Here is a 23,001-nt window from a genome sequence, read left to right as displayed (position 1 = left end):
ACAAAATAAAATAAATTTTAATTTTAAAATATAATTTAGAGTTTAGAATATATAAAGAAACCAAGTATATTGTCACGAGAAGAAGAGTATAGAATACTATAACTCATGAAATAGAGTAATTACTTTTTATTATTGGAGGAATATTTATTTTATGGAACTTAAAATGTTCAAAAAAATTAATATTTTTAAATTAAATTTTGAATCAAAACTAAAAGTAACTACTACTTTGTTTCATATCAATTTTTTAATTCAAGCGTGCCCTTAAATGCCCAACATAATGATAATACTAGTGACTATGCAACTATTCCCACATCGGAAAATCTATAACAAATCAATTAGGATATATTACAAGAACGACAATTGGATGGATAAGCCGGGCTAAGTAACTTTAGTCTGTGACCCAAGTGGGGGCCATGAGGTAATGGAACTCTCGGGTGGCCCAGGTTGGCCACCCCTTCGCTCCGGCAGGCCCGGCGAAGGTCCTGTCCTGTTGAAATTAGGACAAGAAAGGCTTGAAAAATTGCCTTCACAGTGGGTGCTTCTAAGGTCAGACCACTGGCTCCACCGCAAGGTGGTGGGGTATAAACTGGTCAGAAATGATCCATAAAGGACCATTACCTTTTTAGTTCTGTTTTATAGATTTTTCTAACTGCATTCTCCTAAATAAAACATCATACAACTAAATTTTTACAATTTTCTCATAAAACTTTACTACTTTAAATTAGTGTTTTAAAAAATTAAAACGTATGTACTACATGACTTAAAGTTCATTTTAGTCGGTGATTAAACTATTTATATATAAATAAATGTATTTGAAATTTTATGTAGTTTGCTGAGGTGTAAATCATTTTTAACTAATTCTGTTTTATAGATTTTTCTAACTGCATTCTCTTAAATAAAACAACATACAACTAAAATTTTAGAATTTTCTCTCATAAAACTTTACTACTTTAAATTAGTGTTTTAAAAAATTAAAACGTATGTACTACATGACTTAAAGTTCATTTTAGTCGGTGATTAAACTATTTATATATAAATAAATGTATTTGAAATTTTATGTAGTTTGCTGAGGTGTAAATCATTTTTAACTAATAAATGAGTGACACATCAACACTTTATATGAATTTGGAGAAAAATGAAAGTTGTTGTATATTTATAAAATTTATAAAGAACGTGATTAAATTGAAAAAACGTATAAAATTAGTGAATTATTATGACATTACCCCTTATATGTATAAAGAAAGATCAATCGGTTTTTACAATTCAACTATTTTAATGATTTACTAGCTCAAACATTCTTTTAATTTAAATTATTGTACATGTCATTTTTTAATTTTAAAAAACAGAACGATATCCAATTCTTAATCACATTCTTCAAAACATTCACACATTCATGATTTTTCTTTAAATACTATAAAACAAGAAGAAAAAGAACAAAGTTGCAATGTTTAACTTTGATTTCATATTTCTACATATATGGAACCAACCTCAAGTGCATATTACAACAATCAGCAATGTTAACCAAACCCTTCTACTACTATATATTTATCATTGTTAAATCTTATACCATCACATTCTTCATATTAAACCATGTCGAGTTGCGTTGGCTTCAGCATCCAAAGTCGTACGGCACGAGACCCTTCAACTCTGGTCCGTTCAGCCTGTTGTTTTCGTAACTGTAACAATTTCAGAAAGTAATTAGTTACACAAACGGTGCAAGTCGAGACCGTAAGTCGAAAACTAAACAAGTTTCTTGTTTTTCATGAGCATTGTCGTCAACGAGTCACTTACTCCAGAAAAGACAGTTAGATACAATAGACTTTTGCTTTTGACAAACACTAGATTAACTTGATGTATAACAAGGAATGTGTACACAACAAAGAACAAACTACTTGTCTGAATTACGATACTTGATTCACAATCTTGAAGAACGTTTTCGCTCAGTAAAGGCAGAAACCGTCTTTCATTTGAACCTTATTTAAATAGTTAGTCTGCAATGCGAGTGGTGACAACAGCAGAACGAAGTGAAATTTGTCTCGACTAAAAGACTAGATCTAAAACTCAGTAAATAATCTGCCCAATGGTTGTCGGGTTTTGCACTCGCTGCTTGTGAGATGGTTAGGTAATCTGAAAAGGCCATATATGCCGCCTTTCAGTTGCATTGCATATTCAAAACTAATCATGCAGAGTAACTGAGTTCCTATGACCTCACTTCAATCAATAGGAACATTTTAATAACTCAAACAAGCTCGTCGCTAAAAGGACTCTTTGGTTCGTACCCAATATGAAATACTTAAGTTACACTTTGACCTAATCGACGCTTAAATTGCTCGGTTTCTACAATATTAGTAAACTACACAACTAAAAAGCAAATTCCATGTGATAATAAGAAGAAACAGGAAACCCAAAACCTGATTGGAAAAAAAGCATAAACTTATTTGATAGGATAAAATGGTACCTTTCCATTGGGAAAGTAGAAAAAGGGCCATCAACCGGAATTGTTCCACAGAGATCATTATTAGACACATCACTGCATATAGCGAAATCAAAAAAACGAAAACATAATTAATTAGACAAATAAACAGAAAATTGAAAAAGAGTCATTTAAATGACTTTACTTACAAAACTTTGAGGTCTTTAAGGGTAGTAAGCTCCCTAGGAATGGAACCACTTAACTTGTTGTTGTTCAACCGTCTGTGTAATCGAACCAAACTTAATATTAGAAAATTCAAGAAAGCGAGATTCATAAATTGGGTATTTTTCGATTACTATTTAGACATTTAAACTTAAAAGTGAAAAACTTACAGGAATCTCAATGAGTTCAATTTGGCAAAGGACTTGGGAATTTCTCCTTCAAATTTATTGTCATACAAATCCATGCTAACAAGATTTTTCAAATTACTCAACTCCTTTGGAATTTTACCTCCTATCTCATTCCTATAAAGCTCCCTGCAACCCAATTCAATAATTTTCAAAATCCATAGCAAACAAACGATTAAAAAAAATAAAGAATTATATTAAGCTTTACTAGGTCTTTGACATTATTCTAAACCTCGCTTCCACAAAATTATTCAAACACCTCAATACTATGTTAAGTAGGGGTGGAAACGAGCTGAGCAAAGCCCAAGTTATGCCAAGAAATTTTACACCTCCTGTTTAGACTCCTCAAGACTCGCAAGTCTCTTTATCTAATACTTGAGCTTGGCTCGAGATTAAATTCCAGTAGCTCAACCTCGAGTCTCTTTATTTGATACTTGAGCTTGGCTCGAAAAAATATTCGAATAGCTCCAGCTCGAGTATCTTTATATGATACTGGAGCTTGGCCCAGTAGCTCTAGCTTGAGTTTACTTGAATATTTCGAGTTATCTCGAGTAACTCTCGAAAAGCAAGCTCGAGTTTTACTCAAATTTTTCGAGTTGATCTCGAGTTACTCTCAAATAGCTCAAGCTCAATATCTACTCGAATTTTACGAGTCGACCTTGAGTAACTCGAGAATAGCTCAGCTCGTTTACGCCCCTACTGCTTAGTAAATATAATTTTAAGCAATTATGCACTAATTTTAATCAAGCAAATGTAAATTTTATGACAAATTGAAGTTAAAGAGGAACATACAAGTACTGTAGATGCTCCAATTGGCCTAATTCTGGTCCTAAAGATCCAGAAATGTTAGAATTTCCCAAATCCCTGAAAATTATAGAAACCAAACCACATAATTTCATCAATAATTGAAGCAAAACAAACTTAAAATCAAACATAAAACATTAAAAAACAAAAAAAAAACTCACAATCGAATCACATGATTGTTAGAATCACAAGTGACATGAAACCAAGTACAAGGATTAACGAGAGTTGGGTCCCAACTCTGCAACACATTGGTCGGATCAGACAGCTTACTTCTCAATGCATGCAAAGCATTTCCTGCTCACAATATCAAAATCCAACAAATTTTAATCCAAGAACACAAAATACCAAATCAAAATTACAGAAATGCCCTTTTAAATCAAAATAGTTGCAAATTATAAAGTTTTAAATCTTTCTTCACGGAGAATCACAAAATAAAAAAACCCACAAATGTTTAATCCAAGAACAGCAAAATTTATCAAATTAAAATTGCAGAAATACTCTTCTAAATCAAAATAGTTACAATTCATAAGGTTTTAATCTTTCTTCAGAGAGAATAAAATCAAAAAACTACAAATTGTAATCCAAAGCACACAAAATATACAAAATCAAAATGACAGAAATACCCTTTAAAGTTAAACTAGTTACAACTTATAATTGTGCTCACAAAATCAATAAACCACAAATTTTATTTCAAGAACTGCAAAATACCAAATCAAATTTACATAAATACCCTTTTAATTTATAATAGTTACAATTTAAAAAGTTTTAAATCGTTCTTCAGAATTACAAATTACCTTCAGAATTTGTACAAAGAGAAGGGGAAAAAAGGAAGAGAAAGGGAAGAGAGAAGATCAAGAATGAAAAAGCTTCCATTTTTTGGTTTTTTTAGAGAGATAAGTGAAATTTTAGAGAGAGAAGTGAAGAAAAATTAAAAAAACCCAAGAATGAAATTATATTTTTTTAAGTGTTTATGAAAGGAGACTAGAAATGGGGTCAAGTCAAAATAAGTGTGCTTTTAGAATAAGTTTTAGAGAGAGAAAGTGAGAGTTAGAGAGAGAAAGTGGAGTGACAGTCACGGAAGGGTTGTGAAGTGGAGAAGGTGATGATGAGTGTGTGGGACCTAATGTGAAGGACTAGCAAATTTTCAAAGTTTAAGACTTTGATGTAGTAGTTTGTGTTTAGTACTATTGTAGTTGTTGAATACTTTAATGCATTGTTTTTAAAAAAATCGAATCGGGCCGGTCGGTTCAACTGGATCGACTAAAACCAAATATCAATTCGGTTTGATATTTCTCTAAAAGTAGAAATACGGATTTTAATTACTTCGAAGTGGAAAAAAATGTAAAAATTATAAACTTTTAAACCGGTTGAACTGTAAAAAAATGATTTTTTATTTACTAGTTCGAGTGTGCCAATTCATTTAACTGGTTGGCTTATTGATTTGACTGGATATTGAATGTTAGTTTGGTTTGATAATTCTCTAAAATTTAAAAGTATGGTTTTTAATTATTTTGAGCTGAAAACTGTAATAATTTAAAACTATTTGATTAGATGAATAGTAACATTCGACAAGTCTTTTATAAACTAATTTGAATGTGATAATATATTTATCTGATTGGTACAATTGGTTCGACTAAAAATATAAAACTAGTTCAATTCGATATTTCTCTAAAATAAGTTTTCCATTGTTTTGAACTGAAGAAATTTGTTATTAAAATCTGTTAGGACAGTCATTGCAAAAATTTCTTAATCTTTTATTTACTAATTAAAGTTTTAAATATATAAAGTTTATAAAAAAAGTGTACAAGGGTCATAATATTTATAAAGATATATTTATCTTTTATTTAAAAGATTGAATGGATTGGACGATGATTGAACTATTAATCAATAATTATTATAATGGTTTGATTTTTAAAATACGAGTACTATACTATCTTGTTGAATGCTTTAATTTTTAAGGGCTTCTTTTCTCTTTTAAAAGATTTTTCAAAGTGTTGTATTTATTTTTCTAATTGCAAGGACATTTTTTGGAAGTAATAAGAGCAAAAATCTAAAGATGGAAGATGAGATATTTGGCCCACCTCCCAATCAGGTTATGCCACGTAAGTCATTGATAAAATGAGAAAGATATGGCAAACACAAAACAATGTACACTGTTTAATCTCTGCAACACTGTGGCTGTACTGTTCTGTCATATCAGATTTTGTGCTTGTAAATCACATGTTTTTATGTCATTGCAAATCAAGATTTAACACTTAAACGGTGTGTTTCATGTCCTATATGATCAGCTTCTTCCCTTTGTTTAGCCAAAACTCAAAACACATATTTGAATTCTTATATTATTAATTTACTTTTTATTTATCAAGATTTAATCCCTGATTTTTTTACTTTTTTTAGGTTTTTTGGTCATGAAAATAAAATATATATACATTCCACACTATTCATACAATTGAGATAAAAAAACTATTCGTCTTTTGTAATAATTTTTCTAAAATAAGTTCATTCACTTTTATTTCTACTAAAGATCAGCTTTTCAATCGTTTTTCGGTCTAACTAACCGCGTTAATATTGTTTGTGACGAAGGGACATGCTATTTATAAAAAAAAGGTACTAATATTCAATATATACTAATATTTAATATCACCTCCCTACTCACATAAATTCATATTTCTCAAGCTCCTTTTTAATTTTTACATAGTTAATTTCTATTTTTTTGTGCTCTAGAATTTAATTTTAGTTTATGTGTTTAAGTTTGGTTAGATCTACTATAATCTAGCTTTATATTTGTATTCCGTCACCTTTTGGAGTTGAGATGCGAGTTTTGCGGTTCAAAAGGGCTGGATCTCTATATTCAAGACGTTTTCATTTTCAGAGATCTCGTATGAACAGTCGATTACCTGTGAACCTTCGGTATCTTTACCCGTTAGTGGATTTTTATGTAGGGTCTCATAAAGAGCTTGATCGACTTGATTTATTTCAACTGTCTATTGTAAAATTGCAGTGTTTAGTTCTTTATTAATCTTTATCTGTTATTTTTATTATTGTAATTTCTCCATTTAAGAGTTTTGTACAATGATGATTGGTTTTTACCCCCTCATGAACTGATGTTTTTCGGATGGAAACTCTCATTAATGATAATATTATTTTGATCAAAAAAAAAAAAATTGTAGTGGGCAGATTAATTCAAAAAATATACTGATAGTGCATGAGCTCAAATATGTATTATTTTGTCACTAGAACTGCAATTGTTACAATTTTGTGAAATTGTTAAAAATATTTTATTTAAAGTAAATACAATTAACTAAAAAATAACAATGCGGAACTTAAGATATACTAACACTAATGTAAATTTACAAACTATACATTTAAGATTCAATAGAAAGAATCAAATAATAACTCTTGAATTTTCAATATCAATTATTGTATTTCAGAAACAAAAACAACTCAATCTTCTACATCACATTTTCTTTCTTCTTCCTCAGCTTTGATCCAAGCAGCCTAAAAAAAACAGGGAAAATTCAAACAAAGATGATTATATAGCAGCAAAATCAGTATCTCTAATTGCAAATATAATTTCTAACACCAATAACAACACGAAAACAAAAACGCTGAAACAGAAAACGCCAAGTTAGTAAATGAGCGAAATCGCGTTTTCTTACAAGAGTAAGTTATGAATAGGGGAGCTTTAGAAGGTTCTACGGAAATAGAAACGAAACTAAATCCAAAATATTGGACTCGTAAAGTTTCCGTGCAACATAATTTCTAACATGATCTACGTAACACATAGATAAAAATACTGAAATAGAAAATACCAAAACAGGATCAAAATCATATTTTTTTACAAGTATATGTCAAAAATAAGGGAGTTTGTTTTAGACGGTTTTACGGAAATGGAAACTGAAGGAAATCCAAAATGTTGCACTCGTAAATTTTCTGTGCAACATAACCTTATAGAATGTTCACGGAAAATGAAACGAAAACAAAACCCGAAAACATTAGACTCGAAAAATTTCCGTGCAATGTAAAGAAAGATGTTAGTGAAGTTCAAATACTTGCCTTGTCCTTTTCAAGCTTGGAGACATGTGGCTTGATGGAGTTTCCTAAACTTAAGCCTCCCCATGCTTCCTGCAGCTCTTTTTCCCTTGCTTCTCTGCGATTTGATGCAGAGATTTTACTCCGATCACCGCCGAGTTGCTGAGTCATTAGAACATTTCTGTTGCTTGTTGATTTCACCTTCATTTCTTCTTCTTCCTTCAAACTGAACTCCATTTTCTCCTTTTCAAGCTTAGACACACGTTTCACAAAGATCTTATCCAAACTTTCATGATCTTCTTTGTTCTTGTCCACATTTTCCTTCTCTAGATCAGCACAAATTGTGATTTTCTTTTCTGATTCTGATACTAAAGTTGATGGATTCACTTTCTTGTCTCTGATTCCGTTCTTCGCTTCTCGAACCTCTTTTTCGAGCCTTGAAACGTGTTTCACAAGCAACTGATCCAAACTAGGGATTTCCGGAACCTCTTCTTTTAGTCGGCTCATAACCCTATTTCGTGCTTCTCGTTTAAGCTCTTTTTCGACATTTTCCTTCTCTAGATCAGCAGAATCAGTGTTTTTCTCTGATTCTGAGACTGAACTAGATGGATTTAATTTCTTGTCTCTGGTTTTATTCTTTGCTTGCTGGACCTCTTTTTCGAGCCTTGAAACGTGTTTTACAAGTAACTGATCCAAACTAGGGACTTCTGGAACATCTTCTTTTCGTCGGCTCATCACCCTATTATTTGGTGCTGCTCCTTCAAGTTCCTTGTTATCCAAGTCAATCTCTTTTTTCATCTCTTGAACTTCCTTTTCGAGCTTTGATGAATGCTTTATCAGAATACTTCCAAGGTCAGGTAATGAAGTTAAGTCACTGACCGGTTTCTTACGAGCAAATTCGAAATCTTTCCCTGAAATCTTCTTTGCTTCTTCAATCTCCTTCTCCAGCTTAGAGGAATGCTTCAGAAACATACTCCCCAAATCAGGAACAATCTCAACCTTATCAGTTTTCTTCATGTTTCCTTCTGCAGATCCGTTAGTCCTGTTGTTTTTCGCTTCTTGCACCTCTTTTTCGAGTTTCGTCATATGCTTAACCAAAAACTTGTCTAAACTTGGTAATTCTGAGTCCTTCATCCTCTTCTGCTCTAGAATCGAGTACCTCTTTGATCCTGTACCAGCACAAGACATTCGACGAGGAATGTTAGACATTCTACGAGGAATGTTAAGACTCGAGTCAGGATTGTGCAGCAGTTTAACGCTTTCTGCTTCAGCCAATGCGGCATTTAGACCACAAGTAGCCACTATAGTAGCCAAAGAAGAAAGCTCATCTTCTTTCAAACATTTAAGCCTCTCAAGCATCATATCGACAAGTTTCGTCATGCTGTTCAACTTATCTCGAGCATCATTTTGTACTATTGTTTCAAGTTCAGACCCTGATTCCGATTCGTAATCTGATAAGATTTCTGATAATTCCTGATTACTATCATCATCCATATCTGGATTCTGACTGATTTTGCACAGTAAGTCTTTGAATTCGTCTTTGTCGAAAGAAGAACAACTCAAGAGCCTAATGAATGCAGTTTTCACTGCTGCTGCCACTTCTTTATCCACATCAAATGCAGTTTCGAACGAAGCCGTCACAGTGTGAGTAGTAGATCTCCCTCCATCAACTATAGATGTTTCTATTTTACTGGGCGTTCGAGGGCAATTAGGCGTATCATACATTATCACTCCGAGAGCTCTTGCTGCTTCAAAAGCTTCAGTTGCACTTTTCTCAGCATTTACTAGTAGAGGTTCCGCTTCTTTAGATTGGATCCTGCAAATTATGACTCCAGTTACGCAAGAAAATCCGAATATCAAATACTAGACAGATATGACTTAAGTTATGCAAGTTAATCCGAATATCTAAAACCAGACATCAAATGATCGATATGATCCTGCAAATATGACTTAAGTTATGCAAGAAAATCTAAATATCAAAGACTAGACATCAATATGATCCTGCAAATATGACTTAAGTTATGCAAGAAAATCCAAATATCGATATGATCATGCAAATATGACTTAAGTTATGCAAGAAAATCCAAATATCGATATGATGATCATGCAAATATGACTTAAGTTATGCAAGAAAATCCGAGTATCGAGGACTAGACACCAATGTGATCAGCGAATTAAACTTACCTAGCTGCTCGAAGTATTTTACACCAAGATGCTTCAACTAAAGCAGCTTTTCGCGCTTCCATCGCTGCATTTGCAGCCTCTCTTGCAGCCATTTTTTCTCTCAATACTTTTGAATAGTGTGGATTAGAATCACCTAGAGTCTCATCAAGAGTCAAATTCAAGCCATCCTTTTCCTAATGAAGCAAGCACAAGAAAAAATTGAGCAAGATTTGAATATACATATAAGAACAAGAAGCTACCTAGCACGAAAACAGAAATGTTGGAACGAAATCCGGAAAAAAAACGATGAAACTATATATTTTTTACAAGAATAAGTTATAAACATAAAGTTTCATAGTTTCAAAAGCATTTCCAAAAACAAAAACGAAAAGTCAAAACATAGGATCCGCGAAGTTTCCGTGCAACTTAGACAAGAATGTGATATCATGTGTAGGATACAAACCTGCAGCATTTTGATCTTTCTCTTTAAGTAAGAGTCCACCTTTTTGCGAGGGAACCAATTGAGAGGGGAATTCTTACGATGAGTAGGCTTCTTAATTTGTGATGTAAACTTGTTTAGAGCAACCAATGTTGATTGTCCATTATTCCCTCTTGGTGATTTACTCTGCAAAACATAGAATTTTATAACATTTACAAGTACAATAATCAGTAACTAAACTCCTTTAAACCCACTAATTGAAGAACTAACACAAATTTTCTGAATTCTGCATTTAATCAAATGCAAAATTGTACAATTAAACCATACTTATTTCCATTACCACAGCCAAAATTTCTAAAAACAAAAACATATGCAAAATGAAATCCTTCTGTTTTTATAGATGCAAAAAAATGAAAAATTGGAGAGGTTAATTGCAATTAGTTAAAACTTTAAACTCTAGCATTCAAAATTTAATCTTTTCATTCAATTACATATAATCATCAAACAAGTAAATGAAAATTTCAATGAACATGAACAAATTCACAATTTATTCAATTTTTTGTGTCAAAATCTAATCTCTTTATTCAATTACTCGTCTTATATCAATTGATCAATGTAATTTTATCCAAAACAAACTAAATCAGAAAAAAACATCAAAATTTTAATAACAGAAATCACTAACAATTTCATCATATCCAAGAAACGAAAACAAATTTACTGAGTAACCAAGAAACAACATTTCTGCAAGAAAATTCATTAGGGTTCTAACTTTTTCAAGAGTAACAATCAAATCATAACAGCAACAACATGAATCACAATCACTAAACTTCAAGAAAATCAAACCAAATTTTCAGTACCAACAATCAAAATCTTGACAAATATTCAAGAAAGTAAATAAAAAAAAAATTACCTTCCCAGATTTAGTAGCTGAAGTAAGAATTTCACTTGAATCGAATTCTTTGGTCTCAGATTTTTGGTTATCTGGAACAGAAATGGGGCACAAATCTAAGCACCCAAGATCCATAGCTTTTGAAAACATATATGAAAAGATTCAAATAACAAAAATTTGCAGTCCCTGAATTTCTCCAGTGATTCTAGAGAGTGAAAATTATATGATTTGAGGGGTGGGGGTAAAATTATGGAGGACTTGGTGCCTTTCTATAAATTGTTTTTGTTTTTTTAAATGAAAAAGTAGCCGTTACGAATAGAGGGTTTTTGGCTGTTAACGGTCTATTTATGGCTTTTTGGTGATTATCTGCTGCGCTCAAGAGTACCGGTGACGGTGGACACATATTAGTTTTTTTTCTTTTTAAATTCGTAAAAATTAACAGATCTATTAGTTTTTGATTGGCTTAAATATCATTTAATCCTTTGAGATTGTATGTAGTGAGCAATTAACAATTAAATCAATTATTTTTTTATCAATTAATGCCCAAACTAATAATTAATATCCTAACCCAAAATTATGATTAATTAATTTTAAATTTTATTGATATTAATTTGATAGTGTTAATTACTCACTGCGTGCAAGTTTAGCCTTCAAATTAAATTTATATCTTTTTAAAAAATTTATAACATTTTTTCTCAATAATCCACTCCTAGATTATAAATTGCATAATGCGGTGCTTTATATGGTCAATCTCAATAGTACTTTTTTGTGCTAATAAAGGAAACAAAATCGCAAAATTAAAGTAACCTATGAATTTCTTTATATAACTAGATTTAAACATTTTCAATAGATAAATAACAAAAAAAAGTATTTCGATGAAAATATTGGGATATTGGGGGTGTTTGATAACCCAACTTATTACTTAAATTAATAATTAAACACTTAATTGTTTTAAGTTGGTTTGATAACTCAAAAAAGTTCAACTTAACTTATTCAATTAAGTCAAAAACCACTTAAATTAATAAGTCAAAAAATTTGACTTATTTTTTTTACTGAAAACATTAAGTTATTAAATATAAGTTTTATCATTCAATTAACTTTATATTTTTATTATTTTCAATTATTAGTCATGAAAATAAATATTTTATCTCATTTTTTTTATTATCACTAATTATACTTAAATTAGCACTTAAAATTGCAAATTACTATATTTTTCATCATAAATATTTTATTCTCCATCTTTATTTTGTTTTTATAGTCTATATGTCATTATTTAATATATCCGCTTTTAAAATTTTATTTAGACTTCCGTTTGTAACACACAACAATGATTATCAGATTTAAACGGTTTTTTAGAGTTTTAAAAGGTATTTTATTTATGGACCGATTTTCAAGTTAAAGGGGAGAATCGTTATATCTTTAAAAATTAATTATCAATATAAGCAACTAAAATTTATGATTTTTATTTGTAATATGTGTATTATTCATAATATTTTTTAAATATTTTTTATTTATATTTTAAAAATTATTTGTATTTAGTAATTTATTTTTAAAATAGTTAATCTTTAAAGATTTATATATAAATATAATAATTTCAATAGTATTCAGTAGTTACAGACTTGAAGTTATCAAACAGACTTATTTAATTTAGCACTTAAAAAAATCAGCAATTATTATTTTCAGCACTTAAAATTCAGCACTTAATTTTCAGTACTTAATTTTCAGTTTTATCAAACGCCACCTAAGTTTTAGATCACAAAGCATTGGCCGCATTTTAAAAATTTAAAAGTAAAACTTAAATAAATTTTGGAATAAACCTAATCCAATATATTTAATCAATAATACATTTTGCAATGAAATTCATTTTGAATCAAGCATACCATTAATGAAAAATTCGCTCTCTTTGCTGTTCCATAGTTTAGAGCCACAATTTTGATCTGTCTTGTCAAACTCTCGTGGTGATTTATGGCATTGATAGGAGTTACTATAACAAAAAATGAAGAATGGGTTCTCTCTTTACAATAGTATTTGCTTCAAGTACAGTATATACACAACAAACATTTAATCTTTTCGATTCCGGTTTCGAAAAATATTTAATCCAGCCTTTAATCCATTTGCACTTGATCTCTAATCCACTTCGTCGCTACCCATTTTTGGCCTTCGATAACCGGACAGCTTCCATGAAGAGATGTCTGCAAAAAAAATTTAAACACAACGACCAGGTATAGTATTAGCCTATGTTGCACGAAAGATTTATCGAATCCTATGTTTCAGCATTTCATTTCTGATTTCGTAAACGCTCTCGAAACTCTAAAATCTAAATGTCGTTATTTCCCGGTTAAACGTTTTTGTTTTCGTGCAATATAAGAATAAGCAAGTATAACATATTCTTGAACTAATGAAATTCCGTCACAATGAGATGAATCTTTCGAGCAACCAGAAAAATTCACTTGCAAGCAATTTTATCCAAGTAATATCACTTGTATTAAACATTAATGTTTCTATAAATTGGATGTTATACTCCAAAAGTGTTCATCAGATTCAATGGTCTCTTGACGGCCTGCAGTCAAGGGAGGAGAAAAAAGACAATACCTGATCGATTGTCCCGTTAGGAAGCAGCGAGTAAAACAAAATCCCATCACCTTGCCGAGGTTTCACTTTCAAACCAACACAATTTCTATAATCAAATGAACTTATTTGCGCGCCATTCTATGACCAGAAACGAGTAAGTATCAGTAGGATGAACTGCAGCACTCCAAGCATAAAACAGTGAAAAGAAAAAGATACCGATACTCATACCTCAAAAGGAAACATGGTTTCTCCGCCTTTTTCTACATCCGACAAATACAACAAGAACGAAGCTACCTGCACAGTGGATTATCAAAACTTAATGTTTAACCAAAAGAGCCCCGAACCAAATACTCTTTAATCCTTGTCAAAAATGTATTTCTTTATGCCTACATGACCAAAAAAATGGTATATCTCTTTATGAAAATCCCACAACAGATTACACACTTACATTCTCCTACTAACACCGCTGACTAACAAGCAGACTCAAATTATGCTTTGGTACTCATACAAGTTAACTAGAACCTTTATCCTAGCCAGAAATTATTTTCAGTATATCAACATTGATTAAACTCATCAAAATATGTATGTAAAGGTCATGACCAAAAGCTCAAAATACGAGGAAAATGCTTCTCACGTACCCTTTGACTCATCTGTTGGATTGAATGAATCATAATGTGAATCATATTTCTGCCCGATTTCATAGCGCAATATGTTGAATGCCTGTGATAAAGAAATGCACATTCATTCTCGGACAAGTGCAAAAATGACTTGCAAAAAATGGATTAGCTAATTCATTTTTTATAAATGCACGTGGCAGCAGAATTTCAGATTTCAATAGCAAAAATTGTACAGGAATCACTCTGTTGAAGATGAGCAATATTTCTGAACAATATTCCTTCCACACTTTGGAGGTACTAGGCAAGGCTCAGACAGATCAGAAAGAATATTGAGTTACACAAGTTCAAATTCAAACATTCTGGAATCATTATGAAAACATTCAACTTTCCAGTTTCTTCCCTAAAGAAAAACAAGAAAGCCGGAACAAGAGAATAGCCTATGTGGAGATATTTAGATATTCATCTCAGGATCTGTAACTCTATTAGCAAAGAATCCTCTATACAAAATGCACCAACTAAGAAAAAGAGCCCGTCTCAAAGACACAAAATCAGAATATAATATAGGCCATTATCTCCAATACAAACTTTCAATTTCACCAACATTCATTATTCTCTTTGCATGTTATTAAGTAGTTAGTCATTTGATTGACCCATGTCCCACACTAATGATTACTTTTAGGAAAAGGTAAAGCTGTCCAAAGAGACGGCAAGAGCAATTGCAGAAGCTAAGTATCAACCCTCTAATGCATAAAGAGGTATTACTGTCATAGTAGTACATGACATCAGAGACTTTTCCCAAATGCACAAAGTGTGTCATAGTAATCATAAGAATCCTTAGGAAATGATAAGCTTAAACCACTACTTAGTTCATCGAGAAAAAGACACAAATATATATCAGCGTGTTAAAATAGCACTACGACTTGTTGGAAATATCTCATAAAAAACCACTTCAAAAGATAAAAGAAAATAGTATGATAAAGCAAGAGATACCTCTCCATGGGATGCAGGGATCATTGTAGCTCTTGAAATTTTCTGCTCAATAAAGGCCAAGGTTCCAGTTTCTTCTTCCGATGAACTAATAAAAGTTCCTGAACTAATTCCATTAATTATAATCACAAATGAGTGACCTCTAATCTGATATGTGGCAAGATCCTGCTCTTGTGTACAGCCATAGAATCAGGGAAAAGATATAGAGCAATACCTCGTTCTAGTCCCCTTAGTGTTCTCGTCAGTTTCTCCTTTTCTCAGAGCCAGGGCAGATGGTTTTAGGTGCACTTTTGCCGCTTTAATTATAGTTTCACATTGTTCTGGGGTTGCAAAGTTTGGAAAATAAACAGCTCTTGGTTTCCAGCTTAAAACCTTCAGTCCATATAGAAGAACGGCGTTGAAATTAAAACAAGTCATAAAAACAATAGTAATTTTGAACAAAACACTCTGAAAAGAGAAAACTCATTCTCATTAGCATTTCAACAAATATATTTAAGTTTAAAATGTCTATTTCCAGCATCTTCCTGTCGATCCAAGACCATCTTCTATTTACATTTTTAAATTAATATCATCTTTAATTTGCTTTCTCTTCTATTTTTCTTTCCATCTCACTATATTCAAATAATTATCTTCACAAATTTCATTTTCCATAATTAAAATAAGCAAGAACAACAAAATTAAACTGTCAGAATTGTGCATTACGTCTAGTAACTAGTAAAATATCATCTTATCTAGGTAGCACGGACACTTCAATCGATCAACATTTTCCGTTTCGAAAACGTGTCAGAAGTTTGGCGTTTCGGACACAAATCTTCATTCTTAACATAGGAAACCTAAATATAACACCATTTTGTCGTGTCCATATCCAAGTGCCTCATTTCCCAGTGTCCGTGCTACCTAACTTTCTATTCAACTACCAAAAAATGTAAGCATTTGACGAATTTGACAACTCTAGTATCAACCCAACTCAACATTTTAAGTTCAATTAAACACAACAACAAATCAAATATTAACAATTACACACCTGAAATGGAATTGATTCGACATAAGCCTCTCCCGTAACGCCGTGCGGCATATCCTGATGCTTGCTCTCATCTTCCTCATTTACAACATCAAGCATTCTTAATCTAGGTTTAATTACAGGCACATCCTAATATAAATCCACAATCACAATCAATATTCAGATCTTCTAATCCTAAAAATTAAATTTACAAGCAAATCAATTAAATTAAATTAAATTACAGTAACAATACCTGAGATAGAAAAGTAGAAGCGTAAAATCCGGCGAGGAAGAACATACAGCATAGCAGTAAAGCAGCTGGTAACCCTAATTTTTTCTTTGACCGCTTCGTTTTGATTTTCATTTATTAATCTTTGATTCTATTAAGTTTTGCTAAAATTTAAAAATTGCGAAAAAATTATGAAAACTGTGAGAAGTAATTGAGTTGAATTTGGAAAATTAGGGTTTGAAGAGGTTAATTAATTGCTTTAATTTTCAATGTTTGTGCAGAAGAGAAATGAAATGGTGCGTTAATGGCGGGAGACAGTTTTTTCTTTGGTTTGACGTTAGAAGACGTTGATTAATGTCAATATTATGATCTGTCCATTTACATTAAACTAGTTTCGCATTACGTGCTATGCACGTGGCTCGTAACGTAACTACTCAATAAACATATTAATAAATTTATTGTAATTATATCAATTTTTTATTTATAATTAATATTAAATTAGTTAAGAATTTTTGTAAAAATAAATATAATATATTCAGTTATTAATTTATTTTTCATACTGAATTTATTCTTATTTTGGTTTTATAATAACCATAATTAAATAATTAACTTAATTTTATTAATAATATCCTTAAAAATAATAATATAGAAATTTAAATAATATTATATTGACTAAATACAATATTTTAATTTTGTAGTTCAATCAAACTAAAAGATAGGTATTCCTACTAATTTGGAGAAAATTTAGCTACTTTTTACATATTAAAAACTAAATTGGAGATAATTTAGCTACCTATTCTAATTAGGACTTTAATTACAATAGTGATTAATTAAATAATTAATTAGTTAATGACTATAAAACCTTTATTTAGTAGTAAACTGAAAAGGATTATTCAGTAAATTTGCCTGTCCCCCCCCCCCCCATCCGTGCTTTTATATATAGTATAGAAGATATAGATAGATATAGATTAGATAGTCAATGCAAGATATTTATTTAATTTTGATTAGTATTATTCATGTACCTCACCAATGATAATATTAAATTGATGTTTGGTTTAAAATTACAAATAAAATAAAAATAAAAAGATGATTACTTTATTATATTATATTTTATTTGATTTTATAAATATAATTATATGAATATTTATGTTAAATCAGAATTAATATAGTGTATTTAAATTAAATATGAAATAGTTTGCGAATTCCAATTAATTAACTTTATTTACGAGTTAATTTGTCAAACTCTTATGCAAGGTAGTTTGTAAATTATTTATCAAGCTACTATATTAACTAATTCACGAGCTCTTTACCTAGTTCATGTACGAGGCTACGAGATTGTTCACAAGCAATAAACAAAGTCGGATTGGGATTCTCTCAAGTTCACAATAAACTTGAGAAAGTCATGTTCACGATCTACACCGTTCATTGTAATATGAACGGTGTAGATCAAAAAGGTACAATTTTAATCAAATTAATCTACACCATTCATTTTACAATGAACGGTGTAGATCGTGAACATGACTCTCTCAAGTTCATTTGAACTTGAGAGAATCCCAATCCAACAAAGTCATATACGAACTTTTTCATGAACGTAAAAAAAAGTCGAACACATTCATGTTCAACAACGGAGGGAGGGATAGACTGGCGATGGCCTTGACCCTCCTTGAGTTTTGGAGAACATGTAAATTAGTATGAACAGATGTTTTTGTGTAATTTGGGCCTCCTTAACTTTAAAAATTAACTCTTACATGTAGTGCATATTGCGATTTGACTTTTCCGATATAGAAATTCTGGCTGTTATTGTTCATGTTTAACCTGTTTAAAATAAATGAATATAAAATCAAAGTCGAACTCGGTTGTTTAGTTAAGACGAGTAATATTCTAGCAGAGAAGAACAAGACACGTAGCTAGCTACATACTTTCATAGTACATAGAATTGTACTACAACTACTACCACTTTTGTCAAACAAGAATTTGATCCATTGCAGAAGAAAAGCTATAGTTTATGTCTGCTGTCATTTTGATACCATATAATTTCATAAAGCATCAGTTCTAAATTCTAATCCTATCTTCCTATGAATGCTGCTTCTTTTTTCCAGCTTACATACTTGTGGACTCAATAAAAGGCCGGCGTTTAGATTTATGACTCGAGATCAAATAAATTTATTTTAATTTTTTGAATCAGTTAGACACACAATCGATAATTATACTATAATGAAAATTTAAGTCCGCCTATAAAAATCGAACTTATTACGGGTTTGAACTCACAACAGACTTGAAATAAAATTTAATTATTCAAGTTCGGCTTAAGGTGGACGGGCCTTGACCAGCCGGGCATATATATATATATATGCTTATAATCAGGTCTACATACTTTATACACAATCGATCAACAATTGGCCGATTTCCATATACATCTTTAAATTAAGATTTGATGTCTTAAAAATATAAAAAAAAAACATTCAGATGAGGTCAATTCTAGCAAAAACTTTTAAAACATAAATTTTAGCTAATTTTTTTATAAGTATATTTCAGTTTAAGTCAATCACTTATTTTTTTCTCGAAACAATACCAATTTTTTTCGATTAGTTTTAATTATGACCATTTTGTAATTTACATTCTAATTTCGATACGTAATTTCCAAATCAAAAAAGGTTAGATTTATAAAAAATTGTATTTTTTTTAAAAGAACGAGTGATTGGCTAAAATTGAAATTTGCTTGTTAGAGATTGGCTAAATTTAATATTTCTGAAAGTTTTTATATGATTAAGACATTAGACTTTTTAAATTAACTTAAGCAAATGATAGTTAATGTTCTAGTTCGTTTTTATTTTAAAAAACGCTTTTATAATTCGAAAACTTTGTATTTTATATTTTATTCTTATAGAACATATCATAGCTTGGAAGTATCTAATAACAAGTATAGTTTCCTAATCAGGGTGAGGAATATAATACACACACATGCAAGTCACAAATCACAAACTAAACACCACTCCTTTTTGCAAAGAAAATTCATATATTCTAATGTGATTATAATATATGTTTCATTATAAAAACAAAAGCATCAAAACTATAAACCATTAATTTTCTTTAACCATCTATGTGTATGGAATCTACTAACCATGCTTGTTTAAATGTAGAAGTTTATTAATAGAACCAAGATATATGCATATTTAAGATATTGATAAAAATCAGTACATATTTACTTTCTAATTTATCTTTAATTTTCCGCCGGTTCGCTTAATCTCTATTTGACCCTTGAATTCACTAAAAAATTATCCTTATCTTTTAATAAATCGATCTCAACCGGGGTTGAAGCGTACCCCAACTAAGGATAGTCCCGTCCACGTATGCATTAATCGGTTTGATTATTAAACTGATCCACCGAAACTGGCCAATTTTATGGGTGTTAAAAACCATAAAGCCAAAATTAAAGAAAGAATTCAGTTCGGTTAATTATCTATTTCTTTTGCTATTAGAGAAATAAACTGTTTGTATAACATATAACTTGCAGTCTTAGCAGAATATCGTCCGATACTTATACTATCAATTTTTTTAATGGAAGAAGGGGAAGTGTTTATAGAAGAAATAGAATCCACGATCTAATTTAAAATCGCTCAGTATTTATACTATTTGAGTTATAGCTATTCATTAACGCTTACACTATTTAAACTATAATTTATTGATTAGGTCGATTATCTATTAAGTATCATGTGAAAGGTATCAAATAGCAGTATTGTACAAAGACGCATGCTTCAGCTATATATTTTCAATCTGTTTTTTTTGTTAAAAAAAAAGGAACAAATGAAAAGTCATGATTCAAACTAGATCCAAATTATAACTAGTCTTACATGTTTACCACTCGGACATAATAAAATCCAAAAACACTGAAAATGATTTTTTTTTATATTCAGTTATTTTAATATTTTTTAATTTTACACTAAATATAATATTACGGATATTCTATTACCAAACTCCCAATTAAATTAGGTGATTTTATACATCGAACCATCTAGTTTGTTGTTCAACTCAATAGACATAACACGATGATAATTTGTGATCTCTGCCTTTCACTTCTCAAGACGTGAGTTCGGGTCGACTCACGTCGATATGTTAAACGCGGTCATCTCTATTGATAAACTGCTGATTAGTGACTTATAAATATAGACAATAACATAAATAAAGCGTATAATGCACTCCAAATACTAAATATTAACTTATATTATTATTTACTAAGGTGGTGTGTGATAACTAATTTAACAACTTAAATTAAATAGTCTTTGATAACACAATTTTATTTTAACTTAACTTAATCAATTAAATAAGAAAACTTATTGTTATTTTTTTAAGTAAATGCATTATATATATATAAAATTTTTGGTAATTAATAACTGTGTTTTTTTATTTTTATATCCTTTAATAGTATTAGTTACTGTTATACCCTTGCATTTGCATTTGTATATATATATATTATATTATGATATTGATACTTTATACTTTATGTTTATTTTAATAAATAGATTAAAAAAAATTAAAAAAACAACTAAAATGCATTTTATGGTAATTGAATATTTTCAGAGATGACAGTTTCCAAACAGCTTATGGCATTCAACACTTAAAAAATTTAGTGATTAATACATTCAACTTTTGACATTTAACACTTAATTTTATTCAGCACCTAAATTTTAAATAACACATATCTAAATCCTTCCAACTCTTTATATTCTACAGGAAATCGCTTATCAAGGAACCTTTAAAGCTTAAGTGAATCAAATCATCTACTATTTCAGTTCGATTTAAAAATCAGTTTAAGTACATTCTTACACACTCCTAGTAATTACAATAGAGTAAAGGGTCCGTATGGTCTATGAACTTCTGGTTTGAGATCAAATAATTATACATTATGAACAAGCCTCAGACTGGAATGAGTACTCTATTTATTCTTAATTAAACTAAAAATAAAGAGTATTTTTCTCAATTGCTCTAAAAAAAATATTGTCTTTAATTGACCAAAATGACTGAAAGTAAATTATTTGATCCGGATAACAAATTTAAAGTTCTTTGTATATTTTAAAAGACTTTAGTGACGATTTGGTATTTTTTAATCAATTTACCCCATTTACCAAAATTTCTAAAAACAAAAACATATGCAAAATGAAATCCTTCTGTTTTTATAGATGCAAAAAAATGAAAAATTGGAGAGGTTAATTGCAATTAGTTAAAACTTTAAACTCTAGCATTCAAAATTTAATCTTTTCATTCAATTACATATAATCATCAAACAAGTAAATGAAAATTTCAATGAACATGAACAAATTCACAATTTATTCAATTTTTTGTGTCAAAATCTAATCTCTTTATTCAATTACTCGTCTTATATCAATTGATCAATGTAATTTTATCCAAAACAAACTAAATCAGAAAAAAACATCAAAATTTTAATAACAGAAATCACTAACAATTTCATCATATCCAAGAAACGAAAACAAATTTACTGAGTAACCAAGAAACAACATTTCTGCAAGAAAATTCATTAGGGTTCTAACTTTTTCAAGAGTAACAATCAAATCATAACAGCAACAACATGAATCACAATCACTAAACTTCAAGAAAATCAAACCAAATTTTCAGTACCAACAATCAAAATCTTGACAAATATTCAAGAAAGTAAATAAAAAAAAAATTACCTTCCCAGATTTAGTAGCTGAAGTAAGAATTTCACTTGAATCGAATTCTTTGGTCTCAGATTTTTGGTTATCTGGAACAGAAATGGGGCACAAATCTAAGCACCCAAGATCCATAGCTTTTGAAAACATATATGAAAAGATTCAAATAACAAAAATTTGCAGTCCCTGAATTTCTCCAGTGATTCTAGAGAGTGAAAATTATATGATTTGAGGGGTGGGGGTAAAATTATGGAGGACTTGGTGCCTTTCTATAAATTGTTTTTGTTTTTTTAAATGAAAAAGTAGCCGTTACGAATAGAGGGTTTTTGGCTGTTAACGGTCTATTTATGGCTTTTTGGTGATTATCTGCTGCGCTCAAGAGTACCGGTGACGGTGGACACATATTAGTTTTTTTTCTTTTTAAATTCGTAAAAATTAACAGATCTATTAGTTTTTGATTGGCTTAAATATCATTTAATCCTTTGAGATTGTATGTAGTGAGCAATTAACAATTAAATCAATTATTTTTTTATCAATTAATGCCCAAACTAATAATTAATATCCTAACCCAAAATTATGATTAATTAATTTTAAATTTTATTGATATTAATTTGATAGTGTTAATTACTCACTGCGTGCAAGTTTAGCCTTCAAATTAAATTTATATCTTTTTAAAAAATTTATAACATTTTTTCTCAATAATCCACTCCTAGATTATAAATTGCATAATGCGGTGCTTTATATGGTCAATCTCAATAGTACTTTTTTGTGCTAATAAAGGAAA

The 23,001-nt window shown here is 30.2% G+C and overlaps 2 protein-coding genes and 1 pseudogene across 2 annotated transcripts; all 3 read right to left on the bottom strand.

Moving 5' to 3' along the window:
* Window positions 1–1,439: 1,439 nt before the first annotated feature.
* Window positions 1,440–4,723, bottom strand: LOC126661346 (leucine-rich repeat protein 2-like). Its single transcript, XM_050355175.2, has 7 exons — window positions 4,419–4,723; window positions 3,786–3,918; window positions 3,613–3,684; window positions 2,806–2,949; window positions 2,623–2,694; window positions 2,459–2,530; window positions 1,440–1,676 (listed from the first exon to the last, which is right to left on the bottom strand). The coding sequence occupies exons 1-7, from the start codon at window positions 4,495–4,497 to the stop codon at window positions 1,610–1,612; spliced, it is 639 nt and encodes a 212-aa protein (XP_050211132.1). The 5' UTR covers window positions 4,498–4,723; the 3' UTR covers window positions 1,440–1,609.
* Window positions 4,724–6,926: 2,203 nt separating this feature from the next.
* Window positions 6,927–11,454, bottom strand: LOC126660094 (uncharacterized). The gene is made up of 5 exons (XM_050353426.2): window positions 11,169–11,454; window positions 10,283–10,444; window positions 9,841–10,013; window positions 7,681–9,472; window positions 6,927–7,122 (listed from the first exon to the last, which is right to left on the bottom strand). Exons 1-5 carry the CDS (start codon window positions 11,295–11,297, stop codon window positions 7,069–7,071), a joined length of 2,310 nt encoding a protein of 769 aa, XP_050209383.1. The 5' UTR covers window positions 11,298–11,454; the 3' UTR covers window positions 6,927–7,068.
* Window positions 11,455–13,006: 1,552 nt separating this feature from the next.
* On the bottom strand, window positions 13,007–16,916 carry LOC126660097 (probable prolyl 4-hydroxylase 9; annotated as a pseudogene).
* Between the last annotated feature and the right edge of the window lie 6,085 nt (window positions 16,917–23,001).

Source organism: Mercurialis annua, linkage group LG8 (genome assembly GCF_937616625.2).
Source record: "Mercurialis annua linkage group LG8, ddMerAnnu1.2, whole genome shotgun sequence".
NCBI classification, from domain to species: domain Eukaryota; kingdom Viridiplantae; phylum Streptophyta; class Magnoliopsida; order Malpighiales; family Euphorbiaceae; genus Mercurialis; species Mercurialis annua.
This window is presented reverse-complemented; position numbering and strand designations above follow the sequence as displayed.